Source organism: Sander lucioperca, chromosome 2 (genome assembly GCF_008315115.2).
Source record: "Sander lucioperca isolate FBNREF2018 chromosome 2, SLUC_FBN_1.2, whole genome shotgun sequence".
Taxonomy (NCBI): domain Eukaryota; kingdom Metazoa; phylum Chordata; class Actinopteri; order Perciformes; family Percidae; genus Sander; species Sander lucioperca.
Window position 1 is genome coordinate 10,238,422 of NC_050174.1, and position 17,991 is coordinate 10,256,412.

General features: G+C 40.1%; 1 protein-coding gene across 3 annotated transcripts in view; it reads right to left on the reverse strand.

The window, feature by feature from the left end:
- Positions 1–17,991, reverse strand: part of grid2 (glutamate receptor, ionotropic, delta 2) — a 614,241-nt gene that overhangs the window by 76,214 nt on the left and 520,036 nt on the right. For all 3 annotated transcript variants that reach the window (XR_004895179.1, XM_031309308.2, XM_031309309.2), the window contains exon 12: positions 8,527–8,665. Coding sequence is in view for 2 of the 3 variants with exons in the window: in XM_031309308.2 (XP_031165168.1) it covers positions 8,527–8,665 (139 nt within the window). In the remaining variant the exon portion in view is untranslated. The remainder of the gene's footprint in view (positions 1–8,526; positions 8,666–17,991) is intronic.

The following is a 17,991-nucleotide window of genomic DNA, read 5'->3' on the forward strand; positions in this document are numbered from 1 at the left end:
TCAATGGGAAACATACATGTGTACAGACAAGGCTAGCAGCAGCAGCGCCGCGTCAGACATGTGTCTGGTGTGTAAAGACATAGAAAACGCCACGCAACTGACACACAACAGAAATGCCACGCTTACGCCACGCAGACAGTGTGCAGGAGGCCTTACTGTAGTGTTTTTGGCTTGGCACTCTTATGTTTGCATGAGGGGACATAGTGAATGACAAGCCTTTGTAACTGTCTTGGTAGGTCTAGGGAGGACATCGGACAGTGCACGTCAAGTTTTTATGAAGTGGCCAGCTGTATGGTTCTCACTTTCTCTTCCCCATAAATGAGTAATGTGGATGTAAACTCTCCGTGGGCCAACAGTGGGAATTGGCAGCACCAGTTAATTGACATTGACAAATAGAAAAAATGGGTATTGGCCATGACCAACAAATGTAAAAACCAAAAATGGTGGTAGAAAGCAGTCAAGAAAGCAGCACTCACTTAGCTCACAGTGCTGAGCAAGATGGCTTGGCTAACTGCACACAGTTTATATCTACAACTATATCAACACAAAGGGAGACACTAACGAAGAAGTTGAAATGAAAATAAAAAACACAAGTCAGTCTGTTTTCTTCTTATTTCTCTCTCTCGTCCTTTCTCTCTCGCTCTACCCCTCACCCATAAATTGCCACCTCTGGGGAAATACACAAGCTATTGTTAATTATAATGCAACAGTGCTTGGGTTGCCTCTCAAAGAGTTTGGCCGCTGAGAAATGTAATGGAGAACCATTACAGGAACTAATTACTGTTTGTTTGTTAAATGGCTGCTACATACCACCCGTGGATTTGAGAGACACATATTTGTGAAACAAAACGTGCACAAAAACTCTCAACCTGTCCTGCTTAATGAAGAACAACACATGTACAGTATCTTACTTCATTAATTCAGTTGTAATACACCCACAAAGCACATTTAACAATGGGCACAAATTTAAGTAGGTACTGTTTGCATTATTACAGGGCTGCAGTGCACACACAGAGACACACATCCAAAATAACACATTCAGGCTTCTTATTAGGGTCACAGCTCTAGCAGTTTCTCTCCCTCTCTCATGTCCTCCTCACCTATCTCTCTGATCTGTTCTAAAAAAAAAAAACTTTAAAGATTTTAATGAACTTTGCTGTGAACATGAATCTTTTATTGCCGTCAATTAATCTTTGGCCTTAATAATCTCAACTCCCCACTACTCCCCTGTGAATATGTACGCTTGTCAGCACACTCTTTGACCAGGATTCCCCCTTTGTGAATTGGTTTCACTGGGTAGTAACTCTGGGCTTGCTATTTAATGGTGTGTGCATGTGTAGGAGGCACAGGGAGTAATTTGTCATGTCTTAAAGATGAGTTTAGATATTACTGAGACAAAAAAAAATCCTAATTAAAACGGGTTCATAGTGACTCCACCTCCAGTAATGCTCCCATATTGGACGAAAAAACACAATAAAAAACTTAGAACTGATTTAAAGAAGGAACATTTGGAGGAGTGGACAAAAACAAAGATAGCATATGAGGTGTTTACAATAATTTGTTCCAAAACTATGAAATTTAATTAGAAAAACACAGATACTGGTTGTCTCAAGATTTATTACTATGTGTGTGTTGTCTTATGGAGATATGCATATAGGAATTATGTGCTTTAATTGTCTTTTTGGAAATGTTTTATGCAAATCTTATGTGTGCACGTGTGTATGCGTTTGCACACACTTGCCTTTCTGTCCTGTGCTCATTTTGCAATTATATTACCCCTACGCAGCCCAATAAGCAAGAACATGGAGTGAACAGTAGCTGAATATACAGTATGTGTGTGTGTGTGTGTGTGTGTGTGTGTGTGTGTGTGTGTGTGTGTGTGGTTGTGTGTGAGTGATTGCATGTTTATCAGTGTATACAATATGTGTGTATTAGGGATGTCCAGATCCGATCACGTGATCGGAAATTGGGCCTGATCACGTGGTTTCAGACTCGATCTGAATCGGACGTTACCTCCCGATTAGGACTCGGATATATATGTATATATATTCTCATTATTTTTTAACACATCTATAGTTATGCAGTGGCACAGAGTTAGACCCTTTTGACTCCACACAGAAACAGCAACGCGTGCGGCATGACATCACTTTGTTGCAGAGACGCTATTGGTTAAATGTCGGCAAAGTAGAACACGGAAGCAGCTTGAAGCGGAAAGCGCGAGTATGTCTGCGGTCTGGAGGTATTATAAAGTTGATGACAACAACATTGCCATAGCAAACTGTGAGATATGTAACAGAAGTGCTCTGTTTGTTAACAGAGTTGTTGAATGTTAAAATAAGGTGAATTAAATAAAAAATAAGGAACATCCTGGATCTGTTTTTTCGCTCTTCTTTATTCTTTTTTTATATATTATAGAAGTATCGGATCGGGACTCGGTATCGGTAGATACTCAAAATCAAATGACTTGGACTCAGACTCAAAGGCAAAAAAACCTGATCGGGACATCCCTAGTGTGTATGATCTCTGTGTGTACATCTTTGTTTCTGTATATTTGGTCCTCTGGTCGTCTTCGTGAAAGCTACTGGTAATACAATGCTTTTAGGGAAAGCTAAAAACTTTGTAACCTTTAAGGGGAACATTGCTTAAAACTTCACGAGTGTGTTTCTTTAGCTGCATATTTATGTTTTTTTGTTGGTGTGACTTGGGTTGCTATGCCACCTCAGGTGTAAGAAATAGGTTAACAAAAAGTATTCCGTAAGTCCTTGCAGAGAGTCAAAGGATGAGCTTTTGTTTTCTTCAGAAGCCGAAAGACAAAGATGATCTTGGCTATGTTATTCTGGATGGATATTAATTTGGGTAAAGGCAGAAGAGCCTTGATCAGTTTATTAACCTTTTAACAAATAGATGCTGAAGCAGACACCTGAGAAAACTTGAAGAAGCAGCAATCTGTGCCGACTGAAGCCTAAACCTGAAGAGTCTGTTTTCCTCAAACAACAACAACAACATGGTCTTTAGAGTATTGCTAGCAACATTCTGGAGCTACTGACGTTTTGCCTATATTTGCATTATTTGTAAATATTTACAATTTGGGACCTACATAGTCATTTACATGCCAGTTTTTGTTATCATATAATAAAGTATTTAGAGGGGTTTTATTATTGATTATTATTTTCTATGTGTTATTGTTGGTTACCCTGAAGCAATGTGTTATAATGTCTTCAGTATACACTACCGGTCAAAAGTTTGGGGTCACTTAGAAATGTCCATTTCACTCCATTGCAGACAGAATACCAGCTGAGATCAGTTGCATTGTTTTTTTTTTAACCAGGGCAGCAGTTTTCAGTTTACATTATGTGTTTACATAATTGCAAAAAGGGTCTCGACTGCTGTAGACAGAAGTGGCTGAAGAAACGCTTGAAATCCATGCTTTTTGGTCTAAACGTCATACCCAAATTAAAAGTGGTACAGCTCCATATACTCTGACACTCTGGGGTGTGCCTGATATCATTGGAAAGGTGATGCATGTGGGTGTGTTTGTGTATTTGAGAAGTGTTTTATTTTGTACTTTATTGGCTTTTTTCTTTGCACTTTTCAAATGGAAATAAAAAAAAACGCACAGACATATCTGTAGAAAGAAATTCATATAAAATCCATTTTTGAGTCTTTTGGCTTCTGGAGTAAGCTGAGACATGTGGCTAACGCCCTGTGTTGTCTGTATCTCACCAGATGTGTTTACAGCAGTGTAGTCTAATCATTTTACAGATGTATGACTTGGACGGAAATAAAAAACCTCCATTCTAGCCTCTGTAACTCTGTGTCAGTAAGGCCTAGAATCACTCTGACACTTGTAACAAAAACCTGAGTGTTAACCTTTCCAATGATATCAGGCACATCCCTGAGTGTCAAAGTATATGGGAGCTGTACCACTTTTAATTTGGGTATGACGTTTAGACCAAAAAGCATGGAATTTCAAGCGTTTCTTCAGCCACTTCTGTCGAGAACCTTTTTGCAATTATGTAAGCACATAATGTAATCTGAAAACTGCTGCCCTGATTAAAAAAACAATGCAACTGATCTCAGCTGGTATTCTGTCTGGAATGGAGTGGAATGGACATTTCTAAGTGACCCCAAACTTTTGACCGGTAGTGTATATGTATGTTCTTTGCTTTTACAGTAGCTAGTTTATGCATGACTGTTAAACTGTTAAAGCATTATTTCATTCATTACTGTTATCATAAACTGTCAAAGGGACAATGGTGTTACAATCCCTTTTTCACCAACAGAAGGCGATAAAGTGGCAGGGTGACAGTAAACGTTGTCTTCATGGCCCTTTAGAAAACATTAAATAACCAAATGATATAACCATAACCAGACTTTAAATAACCAAATGAGCTGCTAAAAATTGAAGCATTTTGCTATCTGCTGACCACTGGGATGTAACAGACATGCATGCACACAGAACAGTCACCTTCTCTCTCTCTCTCACACACACACACACACACACACACACACACACACACACACACACACACACACACACACACACACACACACACACACACACACACACACCTGATTGACTTTATTAGCATTAGCAACCATAACACATGACAGACTGTGTGAGATTGAGCTAGGAAAGGAATATTTTTATCCTCAAACACTCCTCCGTCTTACAATCTTCACATCCTGACCAATTATTCTACTCCATCTCTTTGCTCTCTCAACAGGTGCCACCTCTTTTCTCACAATTTTATCTCTCCAAAATCCATTTCTCATTCTAACTCATCACCACTACCCAAACCCTTCCCCTCTCTCTGTTTGCTTCTTTCCACTCTCTTGTCTCTCTCTTTGTATGTTGCTCTCTTTGCCATTCTCCACCGCCCTCACTGTTTTCCTAAAGGATTCACACTGAAATTGAGGAAAAACATCCAAGCGTGAAATAGTCCAGAGAGGGTTCTGAACGCTCACTTGTTATTTCATTTTCAGGATGAAACAAGGGCATTAATACTTAAAAACCCTGTCTGTCCTGACGGCTAACTGAGACACGGAGACGAGCGATGCCTCCATCCTTCCGTGGCCTCTTCCTTTCCTGTCAGTGCATTCGCTTGTTTGCTCTTTTCCATACTTAACTAATTCACTCTCTCAGTCACTCACATAACCACTTGCTCTATTACATTTGCGTAATATGTTAATCTAGTATTCATCAGATAAAAGTGAACGCTAATCACAACATCACATGCTACTCTCTTCATCTCTCCGTTAAGGTTTTGTTATGCTTCATGATTCCTCTCAGTTTGTTTTGGGTGTGTTCCCTCTCACCACTCACCCCACCACCCATCTTTGGAGACCCAAGGGCATGTGGGTGCTGCTGTTAATTATGCCACTAATGACCCCAGAAGAGTCAACACATTAAAGATAATGCATTCAAATTTATGGAAATCCTTAATTAGCCCAATAGATGCTGAATGTGTCTGTAAACTATAGAAGGTACTCATTAATGACGGCAAATTAAAAAGCTAAAAAAACAAACAAAAAAGGATAGACAAAAGAAAATAAGAAAAGTAATTCTTTCTACATACTCTCCAAGGAACTAGACAGAAGGACTTGGAATAAAGGGTGAACGATAGACCGCATTAAGAAGAGGGAGGAAGAGAGAGTAAAAAAAAGGTCTGCTAAAAAAGACAAAAAAAAGAGGGAAAAAGACATAGAGACAAACTGACAGAAACAAATTAAGAGACAGATAGTGATGAGATTTAGAGAAATAAATGTTGTTTATTCCGAAGCCAAGCACAATTAACTGTGGCACTGCCGGGCATAGCGGATGCTTCAGTATGCTGATTAGTCCAATGAAAGATGAGCGTTTCCTTGTGCCACCAGGAGAGAAGCAGGCAAACATATTATCACAAGGATAGATAAACAGAGGGCACAGAGTTTAGGGAAATAAATGTGTGTGTGTGTGTGTGTGTGTGTGTGTGTGTGTGTGTGTGTGTGTGTGTGTGTGTGTGTGTGTGTGTGTATGTGTGTGTGTGTGTGTGTGCTTGTTTTACTATATCCGTGGGGTCCAAAACCCGGGGAATACAGTATACTTGTGGGGTCTGCACAGCCTTGTGGGGCCCAAAATGCTGGACCCCACAAGGTTAAAGGGCTGTTTGAGGGTTAAGACTTGGTTTTAGGATTAGGGTTAGAATGAGGTTATGGTTAGGGTGAGAGTAAGGGTTAAGGTTAGGCATTTAGTTGTGATGGTTAAGGTTAGGGTAAGGGGCTAGGGAATGCATTATGTCAATGATGGGTCCCCACAAAGATAGTGAAACAAACATGTCTGTGTGTGTGTGTGTGTGTGTGTGTAGGGGGGTAGAAAGCTTTGCCAGTTGTGTTAGCCTCTTTCCGACCAAGTAGTTACAGGAACGTAGTTATAGGAACAGTCCACTTCTAAACAGTTCTACTAACTACTCTCCCCCAAAACTGGTTTTTCCATTTGCATTCACACTGGCCAAGTGGCCATAGGAACTGGTAGGAGGGGTAAGGGAGTGACGCAAGCACGGTAACGCCACATACAACAACAAACCAGCATGGAGGAGGCCATCGGAATGTTCCTGTTGTGCCTTGCCGGGATCCTCATAATGGAGTTTGAACGGTGGCGTTTAAAGACTAGGCTGGAGTACTTAACAGAGAAACACAGAAGACGAAGGCTCCAGTGTAATATGATCCTAATTAATATGATGGAAGAAGATAGAAGAGCAGAGTGCAACAGGCAAACGCAATGACGGGTAAGTTTAACTAACAATTAGCTGGTTGAACGCATGATGTTTGTCTTACGAGTTAGCATACGTAGGCGAATTGCAACAGACAGTGAAGAATATGTACTGTTTGTATTTCAGATGTTGCTAGGTCACTAAGGGTTCCTATGCTATGTCCTATGTCCAGTCGGAACACGAGATAAAAAGGGTTCTAGGAACGTTATGTTCTAGTAATTGCAAAAATCCCTCCGTCGGAAAGGGACTCTTGATAGACGTTCTGCTTTCAACCTGAGAGAAACATGCAGAAACACTTTCTTACACACTTGGCCTCATTCTCTCTCTCTCTGTCTTATCTTATCTTCCCTATCTCCATCATGGGAAGCATCTCCATTCACACACACACACACACACACACACACACACACACACACACATACACATACACATACACACACACACACACACACACACACACACACACACACACACACACACTACAAACTTGAGGCAGACAGGAAATTACTATCCTACGATGGGGTGAAGGAGGGAAGAATAGATGGAAAGGATAGGGAATTAATGGTGTGTGTGTGTGTGTGTGTGTGTGTGTGTGTGTGTGTGTGTGTGTGTTGCCTCATGCATTACACCTGCCTGGTAGAATGGATTTCCACACTGAGACACATTAAAGCACACGGTTGAAGACTTCAGTGTGTCTCTGCATGTTACAAACAATTTGTCATGCATGCACAGCTACACACAAACTCTATGGTGAATAGGTGTAAGTAAACACAAGTGTGTGTGTGTGTGTGTGTGTGTGTGTGTGTGTGTGTGTATAATTGCTAGCATACATATTGTGCTTTTACTGTGTAGATGTCACGTGCCACCTTAACGTATAACTGAATATTGGTGAAATGTAATAGTTAAAGAGCTCATATTATGCTCATTTTCAGGGTTATAATTGTATTTAGAGGTTGTACCAGAATAGGTTTACATGGTTTAATTTTCAGAAAACACCATATTTTTGTTGTACTGCACATTGCTGCAGCTCCTCTTTTCATCCTGTGTGTTGAGCTCTCTGTTTTAGCTACAGAGTGAGACATCTCACTTCTATTCCATCTTTGTTGGGAGTCGCACATGCACAGTAAGTACTGCTAGCTTGTCAGTTGCCGAGTATGAGGGAGTGCCACGCTAGCAGCTAGGCGAGCATTATAACATGTGTTTCAAAGTGATGCACAGTCGTCACGGAAGTAAAGACTGGACTACAATAGAGCTGTTTGGAGCAGTTTGTGAAAAGTGTGTTCTCTGGAAGATGGTAAGTCCCTTTGGGGTGGACTTTGGGCTTTTTCACTTTGTAAACCTATAATGTGCACAAAAAGATATATAACACAATAAAGGAAAGGGGAAAAGCCAAAAAGCATAATATGAGCACTTTAAAGGGTTTCAGTTCTTGTATCACAGAGTTTTTCAGAAACTAAAGCCATAGAACCAAATTTTGAGGCCAGCATGGTTGCCACTATTGACAATAGAGGACAAAATGTTTACTGTTATTATCTGTTTGTATGTCTCTAACTGATGTTGTGTATTGTCCCAAACTAGCCTGGTTGACACCAGACCCTTCTCAGTTATAACTCTGGGGAAGGCCCATTCACAGCTCATTTCCAAAGGGGCGTCACCAACGGACGCAAGTCTCTCTCTCTTGAGAATGAGACTGTGTTTCTCGCTGGGATTACCTGTATAAATAAAGGTTAAATAAAAAAAAAAAAATGAAACAACAAATCTGTTGGATACTTACTGTATGGAGTTCTCTATGCGTGAGATGGTGAGGAAGGCTGCTAGGTTGGCGGTATACGAGGAGATGACAATAAGAGCAAACATCCACCAAATGCCCATCATCATCCTCGTAGCTAGAGTGGTGTAGGGCACCTCTCCACCTAGGAAGAAAGACAGAAAGAGGACCGTTAAACAAATGCACAGTCACAGACAAAAAGACAAAAAAGGCATCACATCAACGCACACAAGCAACTCTTAGCTGCAGGAGGAAAAGCTGTTAAAACAGCAAAGCGCATCCTGAAAGATCTGATCTGATGCTTTGGCACAGCTCTGATATTTACATGGCGGCATAAAGTGGAAGGCACTGCGGAGAATTCAATCTATGCTTTTCTAGAAAGACATCAACAAAATACATCTTCAATATGTGATAACATTTATATATTGAGGTAAAGGTGGCCTGTGCAGACTGTGTTTAACTCTGGAAATGTTTTAATATACAGTACAATCACTCTCAAAACACCAGCAGGCATTAACTGTTTGGACAGAAGTTAAAAAATGAAACCTTCCATTGCAATAAATTATCTCGAAAAAATGTCTTGATCAAGCCGAACAGGATGTGTAAATGCTTGTCAAGCCTTCCCATTAGGATTTAATGCTGCCTGGAGCATATTACAATGAAAAGTGGCTTGTCCGTCTTCACACATAAAACCTCTTTATCCCCGTCTTGTGTTATAAACAGCTTTTGTGGCCTTGTCCTCTGAAATCTTCTTGTGCTACAGTAAAAAGCTAACTGCCTCAGCTTTCTGTGAGCTTTCAAAAATGGCTGTCACTCTAACCCTAGTCCTTGCAACAAAAAGAAATCAATTTATTTGTGCATTAGACATGGAGTTAAATGGCACACACTTATCTTTATCTTATTTTCTATTCTGCTCTGGTAGATTGTGGGCTGGCCTATCTATTTCTACACACATAAATCTACATATTTATGCAAGCTTACTGACAATCATGCATACACACACATTTAGATATGCATACCTAATGTATACATACACAAAAAGGCACGGATTGATTTGCAGCCAGTGAGCTGTTCCTCACTGCCTTTATTGCAGTCTGTTAGAAATTAGTCTCATTCATCATTGTAGCAGAGATCACTGCCGACACAGACCAACCGACATTGCTCTCGTCTCTTCCACTTTCTCTAGTCCAAACTCAATAATATACTGTATGTGATACCCACGTAATCCCATGTTCCTTTCATCTCGTGTCCCTCCTCTTTTTCACCATTGTATTTCCTGCTTTTTACATCTTCCTTTTCAGGAATTTTCTGCATTGCTTATAGCATTTGATTGAATTGAAATTTGGTATCTCTCTCTCTCTCGCTCTGTGAGTTCACTGTATCTTTCTCAGGCAATACATTTGCTTTTGACATCAGGTTTTACCAAGAGCCTGAAGGCAGAGTAATGCGTCATACTGTACTCTATAGATTTAGTTCAAATAATCCCTTTGCATGTTTGCCTCTGTCTTATTCTCCCATATGTCTATCCTTTCATGCTGTGAAATGTGTTGATCTTGTATGGTTCTCTGAGTGTTTTCCCTGCAGAGAGTCACCTGTACAGCACTGTGGTTGTGAACTCATGCTTTTTTATTTCATGTGCCATTTATTTTATCAAGTATCCTAACCTAGATTGAAATCAGACAGATCAGAAAATAACAGAGAAAACATTCAAATGTGGATACAAAAACACACAATACAAACGTGCAATGTCTAACCTGTAAACATGTTCAGCAGTGACTTTATGTTTTGCGTCTATTACTTTCCACTTGCTTTCTAATCTTACATATACTACATATGGGAAATAATGCAAAGTATCTGCCTTTGTATCACAGTTTTCAGAGAAAGATACTCTAGAATGCAGACTATCAATTAAAATATAATACATATGGCTGCCCGGATAGCTTAGTTGATATAGCGGGCGCCCATATATAGAGGTTTACTCTTCGATGCAGTGGTCCCAGGTTCGACTCAGACCTGTGGCCCTTTGCTGCATGTCATACCCTCCTCTCTCCAGTTTCAAGTCTTCAGCTGTCCTGTCGAATAAAGGCCTAAAAAGGCCCCCAAAAAAATCTTTTGAAAAAAAATATATAATACATATGTAAATAATATTTTAGATGAAGTTTATGCAGTTAAGTATTCATGAGAAATTACTGCAGAGTTGCCAGGGGGAAGATGAATTAAATCTTTCCCAAGAATGAATGCAACCAGCAGGCACAGATGCTTTTTCTCTCATAACATGGGCTGCCAAAAGTGTCCAAATATATGCTAAACCGTGCAAACCACTGCAGTATCTTAGACTTCAATTGCTTCTAAAACATGACCTTTGTGAATCATTCCACCCGCAGAAGGTATTTAGATATTTTGGGTTTCATACTGGCAATATCCATGAAGGACCGATTAAGTTACCAGAAAAAAAACTATTGTTGAATCTTTTCATGTTGATTTCTGGCTGCACAAGTGACTTTTATAAAATCTTTATACAGCTAAGAAAAATGACTCTGCTGAGTTCTGACATCTGACTGTCCTAAAATTTGAAGGCGGGAAGACTTTTGTTAAGTCCTTTAAGATGTTGTATCGTTCTCTCTGTCCCTGGACATTGAATGAATCAAATCAAGATCAACTACAACAGACTTAAAAAAAAAGTCATTTTGTCTGTGTGTGTGTGTGTGTGTGTGTGTGTGTGAGAGAGTGAGAGTGAGAAAGACAGGGAGAAAGACAGATGTGGCATCTTTGTAAGATATTGTATAAACTTGGATTCATGAAGCTCAATAAAACTGGAAAGGCCGTTGACATGAAGAGTTGAACACTGGTCTGGCTTTGACTTTAAAAAGGTACCAAAATGTCCATAGACATCAGCTCTTAAAATGTTGCAAAAATAGTAAGGTGTGCAATTCTTTATGTTTCTGTCATGCTGTCAGAGTCTGCCTCGCTCTACGCCCATGATAGTAAACAAAAAAGCATAGATAGTTTTATGGTGCAGTTATTTACTTTTCAAGTTTCAGTAACTACAGTTGGCCATTTAGGTGACCCATAGTCAACATCACAAAAAGACTCGATTCTCAGGGGGAAAGCAGACCTAAAGGACCGCTACATTGGAAGTTAAAACTAAATATCCAATGAGGTGCTGTATAGTGACATCTTCCTTTTGTTAAGTAAAGGACATAATATATACATGCACCTACAATCACGCTTCACTGATCTATTAAAACCATTGTATAAACTGGGTACCTTCACATAACAGTGTATTGTGTTATCAGCCCATCTCTCATACTACAGTATATTGCTCTATCAAAACCATCTTTCAGACAGGGGAATTCACCCAGATGGATGTCACCATTGAGGAAGAATAGCGGCAGTCAGCGAACCCCTCAAGTTGGTGAGCAAATTGAGTCATGAGTATGCATAGATATAAAACAATATATTTATGTGAGTATGTATGTGTGCATGTACAGTATATGTACGTTTTGTATAAAAACAAATCCATTCCCAGAACTGACTACAACAGCATCATGAGGATACATGACAACAAAGAAAAAATGTTGACCAACATGTATGCTGTATATTACAAGTCTCTGACTGAGCAGCCCTAAAGGCCATGCTGCTGCTTACACACAACCTCACAACTGGCTCAAGATAAACAAATTAACTGACTTCTGGTTAGTTGCTGATTGTGTTGACAACTGAGTGAATGCACTGTCAGAATGAGGTAACTGTTCTTAGAATGAAGAAGCTTCTCTTCAAGGTGCTCTTCAAGACACCATTCAAGTGTTCCTATGGTTGCATTCCTGAAAAACTCCTGTCAAAAGATAAGAAGGTGTGTGTGTCTCTGTTTGCATGTGTGTATGTTTATGGATTCTAGAGGAGGCATTGCTAGCAAGAAGCAGCTTTTGTTGATGTCAGCCCGGCAGCTTTAAAGACACTCATTGTGTCCCCTCAATATAGCTCTCTGTTCTTACCACGATGTCACTCCATTCTTCCCTTGTCATTCTCTGCTGTGTCCCCTGTAGCTGCAGGCAAATGGCATTTCTCTATTTCTCATGACCACACTTGAAAGGGTGAATCCAAATCTAAATTGTATGTGCCATTTTGCAGCTAAACATTTTGGAAATCAATGTTGCTGTGTTTATTATTCTTAATGTATTTTTCCTGACTTCCAAGTCACCAATAGTCTTCATTTGCTTCGCTACTATTAGCAATCCCTAATTGCTGGCTTACTTGCTGTCTGGTCCCTTGGCTGTGTGACTGACTGACTGATTGACTTGCTACATTGCTGGCCTCTGAGCTGCTATCTTTCAATCCTATTTATTTCTTTTGATTGTGATCGGCTGATGTTTTTTTCAATAGTAGTCATTAGATGATCTTTTGTTTTAGTCATCCAGGGAAGCATATTGCTAAGCTTTAATATATTTTTCTAGTAATGCTGTGTTTAACATAAATACAGTTACATAAAATGTGAGAGCTGCCCAGTACCACTACACCAATAGACAAGCTGCAGTCTCCCACTCTTGGCCGCTAAGCAGTTTGGCTAGTAATTCGTCCTTCCACCTCTTTCTAATCCTCTGTTTAAATTTTCATTTCCTATCTCCCTTCCTTTTGGCTCAAGTAGCTTAATGAACACACAAACACAGATGAGTGTGTCACTGAGAAGTGATCTCGTTGTGTACAAATGCTACAGTTATGTAAAGGTTTAATCTGAATTCATTTGTTTCAATCAAATTACCATAATACAGGTATCTTTATTGATTGTAATACAACACTGTTAAAATTCAGTTTGGTAGTTCAATAGGATTACGTGCAGAAAAGGAAAAAAAAAGTAATACGGTATATTAAATTCACTAGCACTTGGCACACACACACACACACACACACACACACACACACACACACACACACACACACACACACACACAGATAGTGCGTGGCACTATCTTTGTGGGGACCCGTCATTGACATAATGCATTCCCTAGCCCCTTACCCTAACCTTAACCATCACAACTAAATGCCTAACCCTAACCCTAACCTAATTCTAACCCTAATCTTAAAGTGCCCATATTATGAAAAAATCACTTTTTCTGGGATTTGGGGTGTTATGTTGTGTCTCTGGTGCTTCCACACACATACAAACTTTGAAAAAAATCCACCCATTCTGTTTAGAGTGAGATACGGTTTCTGAATGTGTCCTGCCTTCAGTCTCTGGGTGAGCTGTTCAAAATCAGCACGTCACATGCCGAAACGAGCAGGCTAACCGCAACCATTAGTTCGTAGCGTTAGCATGCTAACGCTATGGCTAACGCTAGCATGCTAACGCTAGCATGCTACCTCGTTCTCAATAGCAAAGCACTGCTACAACACACACAAGTTCACCATAATCTACAAAAGAACTACTTACATGTGCGCCCTCATTTAGAAGCTAATCTCCCAGCTAATCCTGCCTTGTAACTGACCAAAGTTGTAGAAACAGCCTTTCTTTTACTGTCTATGGAACTAGCTAGCTGACATGATCTACATCTGAGCTACTGGGCATGTGCAGTGCAATCAAAGATAGTACAGAAGAAGAAGAAGAAAAGAGGTCTCACTCTGTAGCTAAAACAGAGACCAGCTGAAAAGAGGATCTGCAGCAGTGAGAGAGAGCATTGCAGTACAACACAAATATGGTGTTTTTTGAAAATTAAACCATGTAAACCTATTCTGGTACAACCTTAAAATACAATTATGAACCTGAAAATGAGCATAATATGGCTGCTTTAAAACCAAGTCTTAACCCTCAAACAGCCCTTTAAAGTTGTGGGGTCCAGCATTTTGGCCCCACAAAGCTGTCCGGACCCCACAAGTATACTGTATTCCCGGATTTTGGACCCCACTAAACCACAACACACACACACACACACACACACACACACACACACACACAGGAAGCTCCCCAAATTTCTACCAAGGACATCAAGGCCTCAGATATATGAAAGCACCGGACGTGACCCTCATCCCTCAGTCTCGGGACAACTAGTCAGGGATGAACCTGATTGGGACGAAATGCCCTTGATCTTGCGTGAATGTGTGCAGTAAATCTGATGGGGTGACTGAGAGGCCAAGTCTAGACAGTGGTACAAAAAGCGACAAAGAGCCTTTTCAGTGATGCTTGTAAGACATTTGTTATCTTTGTTACTTTTTACTTTTTCTGGTCTTTGACTTTAGGGTTTGCGGTGTCCTATGTGCATACTGATAGGTGACTAAGTGTTGTCAAACTTAAAAGGGTGGTTCAGAATTTTGGACATAGGACCTGATTTCCAAGTTAGCCAGTGTGTTATTTATCAGTGGAGACCGTTTTCAACACTTTTCATAAACGCAGTCTTACACAATTCACAGTACATCCAAGGCAAATAAATTATAATGCCAGACTATCGATGTAAATGTCTGTTGATAAAATAATGTTAGAAATAAAACTACCCTTGCATCTCAATGATCGCATTACATTTTGAGGGACTAGTTTCTCAGCAGCAGTGGAATTTTACTTAGCTCTGGTTAGTAGTACTGCGCCAAAAAGTAAACAGAGAAGCGCACTCCAGTCAGAAAACCTAGTAGCTGCTGGCTTGGACATCAAGACACCGGCAGAGACCCTACTCAAGTGGCAAATGTGTAGTGATCATTTTAGACTATCATTTTACGACTTTGAAAACCCCCGCAATCTAAAGGACCACAAGTCACTGACAACGAATGTGCTTCCATCCGTCTTTCCAGATGCACCAACAGCTACTGATGAACAGGTAATAACTTTCGGTAGGCTACTCTAGCTAATAAAGCTAGCCCCTTTCATAACGTTAGCCTAGTTGCTACTGATAGATTGAGACTGACAACGTTAGTGGAATGTTACTGTTCAATGCATTGTGGAGAGTGACAACGTTAGCTAACGGTATAGCTACACTCTTGGTAGATACCTGGCTGGGCTAACCGCTAACTTTAGGTAATTGCTGACAGAAAAGTCATGTAAGCTCAGACAGTTTACATGCAAATTGCTAGCCCGTGTGCTTTCATGTGCTGGCAACATTATGTGAGTTATAGCCTGGCAGAGTGGAATTAGTTGGACCTCACAGCAGCAGGTAAATAAACTTGCGTGATTGTCATGTAAACCAGCTTTCTCGGTAGCCTAGGTAATATCACTCCGCCGCTGCTGTGGCCTATGCTACCAACTACAGGGAACAAAGTATAACTATTGTAATGCGATGCAAGGGTAGTTTTATTTCTAACATTATTCTATCAACAGACATTTACATCGATAGTCTGGCGTTATAATTTATTTGCCTTGGGTGTACTGTGGATTGTGTAAGACTTCTTTTAATGGCAGGCTAGCAGATACTGTTGACTTGCGCTAGCCTAGCACCAGCGAACTCTGCAACTGGAAGGACTGGATGAAAAGTGTTGAAAACTGTCTCCACTGATAAATAACACACTGGCTAACTTGCAAATGAGGTCCTATGTCCAAAATTCTGAACCACCCCTTTAAGCATGCAAATCATTTTTTAATTGTGTTGTGAGGAACTAAAAATTCCAGCATCTTTTACTTTAATCAACTAGTTTTGTCTGATTAGTGTTGATTGTCCTTATCATAATGTTTTGATCACTGGCCTTTCTTGGTTACATGTACACAGTGGCTACAGACAATTATGTATTTATCATTTTCTTAGTTTGGTATTCTGTATTTTTATGCATAAAATGCCTGCATAATGTATCATACAGAAACAACGCCATTAGCATTAATTACATTTCTTTTTACAAACAGATCACCAGCTACAGCTTTCCTCTACAACAGTATACTGTATGAGAAAGTGATTATAAAATAAGTCAACATATAGAATTATTTTGTAGCTGGAAGCACAATTCACCTTTGCATCCTTAAATACAGTTTGTCTGGTATAATTAAACCAGTGAAGAAGCTGTATTTCAAAGTACAACATGAAGTCATCAGACAGTAACCAACTTGTGTTTTAACATCTCTGACTTTTGGCCAGTCCTGTGCTATGTACAGATTTTTATAGAAATTCTGCATGACAACAGTGCGTTGAAGAGGGGGAAGGGAGAAGTACAGCAGCCTAATGGTGAGGTGTATCCTCTCTGTCAGGAACACATCCACGTTTTAGTGGAAATGAGACAAAAGTTGTCAACTACTGGAAATGGCTGGACAAATAGGTGATAAGAACTAGCTCTGTTATTGTGCATGGCCCATAGACAGTGGCCGCTACACTCTTCACTGCATGCTGGAAATGTAAACAAGCACCTTCAATAGTAGTTTATTGTGCTGAAGTGTGGTGAGAGGTGCTTGAGGCATCCACTTGTGCAGACTTGTGGCTCTGTAATCTCTTCCCACAACATGTTTTAATAATCTCTCTCACTCTCTCTCTGCTTTCCTTTCTAAAACTTTAAACAGTAAGGAGGGTTCACAATGGCTGTCCACAGCTCTGGAAATACACTTCTATCAAATGTACCATCATTTTTTTTAACCTACATTCCTATTCCCAACTGTTCAGAGGCTACTCTTCAAAGTTACGGCATTATTCTTGGATAAAAGAAGACTAGAGCAGTTCATTATATATTTTTAAATGAGGAAAGGAGAGTTGGAATATGTTCAGCTGATGTCAGCTCCCGGTTGGAATCACTGCTATCTTGCCACAAAATGATGCAACTTCTTTTTTTTACTACAATTTGGAGAATTGTATTCTTTCACAGGCCTGAAATTGCTGAAGAACATTTTGGCCAGGTGAATAATACAGTGATAGATTCACAACAAACCATTACAAATCCATTTGCAGGTTGGTCTCTGTGGCAAGAACATAGTGTAAGTAAGTGTAAGTATAAATCAGAGGTGGAAATGTAAAAAATCTGAATCACAAAAGCATTTATATAGATTAGTGGGGTGTTTTAACAGCTGTACCAATCCCAGTGGTGGTTGACTACGCTGGCGTCTCCAAGTAATGGTGTTTCTCCATTACATGGTACCTGATCAACTCGCCTTTTTTGGTTTTCCATTATGAAAAAAAGTCCCTGGTACCTGGCCAACAGGTACTTTTTTTAGTATCACCTCCGTTGAGGTTCCAAGCGAGCTGAAGCGATACCAAAAGGTGAAGTGAAAACCTGCAGACTACTGATTGGTCGGAGAGAATCATCACTAATAACTGCGTCATCATTGCTAGCGACAGATGGGGGTGTCCTGAACAAACACGCCATTTTTAAATAGTTTAGCCAGCGGTGTTTTTTTGTCTCTTTTTCTGCCTTTTGAAACAAAACTTAACTTCTGGCTGTGTCAACAGCCACATGCCGAGAATAAAAAACAACACACCTCCAACAATCTGTGTGTGTGTCATGTTAGGTCACGGCACTTTCCTGCGGCGTCGCTATGATGACTAGCCACGCTCACCTCGCGAGGCGCACGAGGCGGTACTA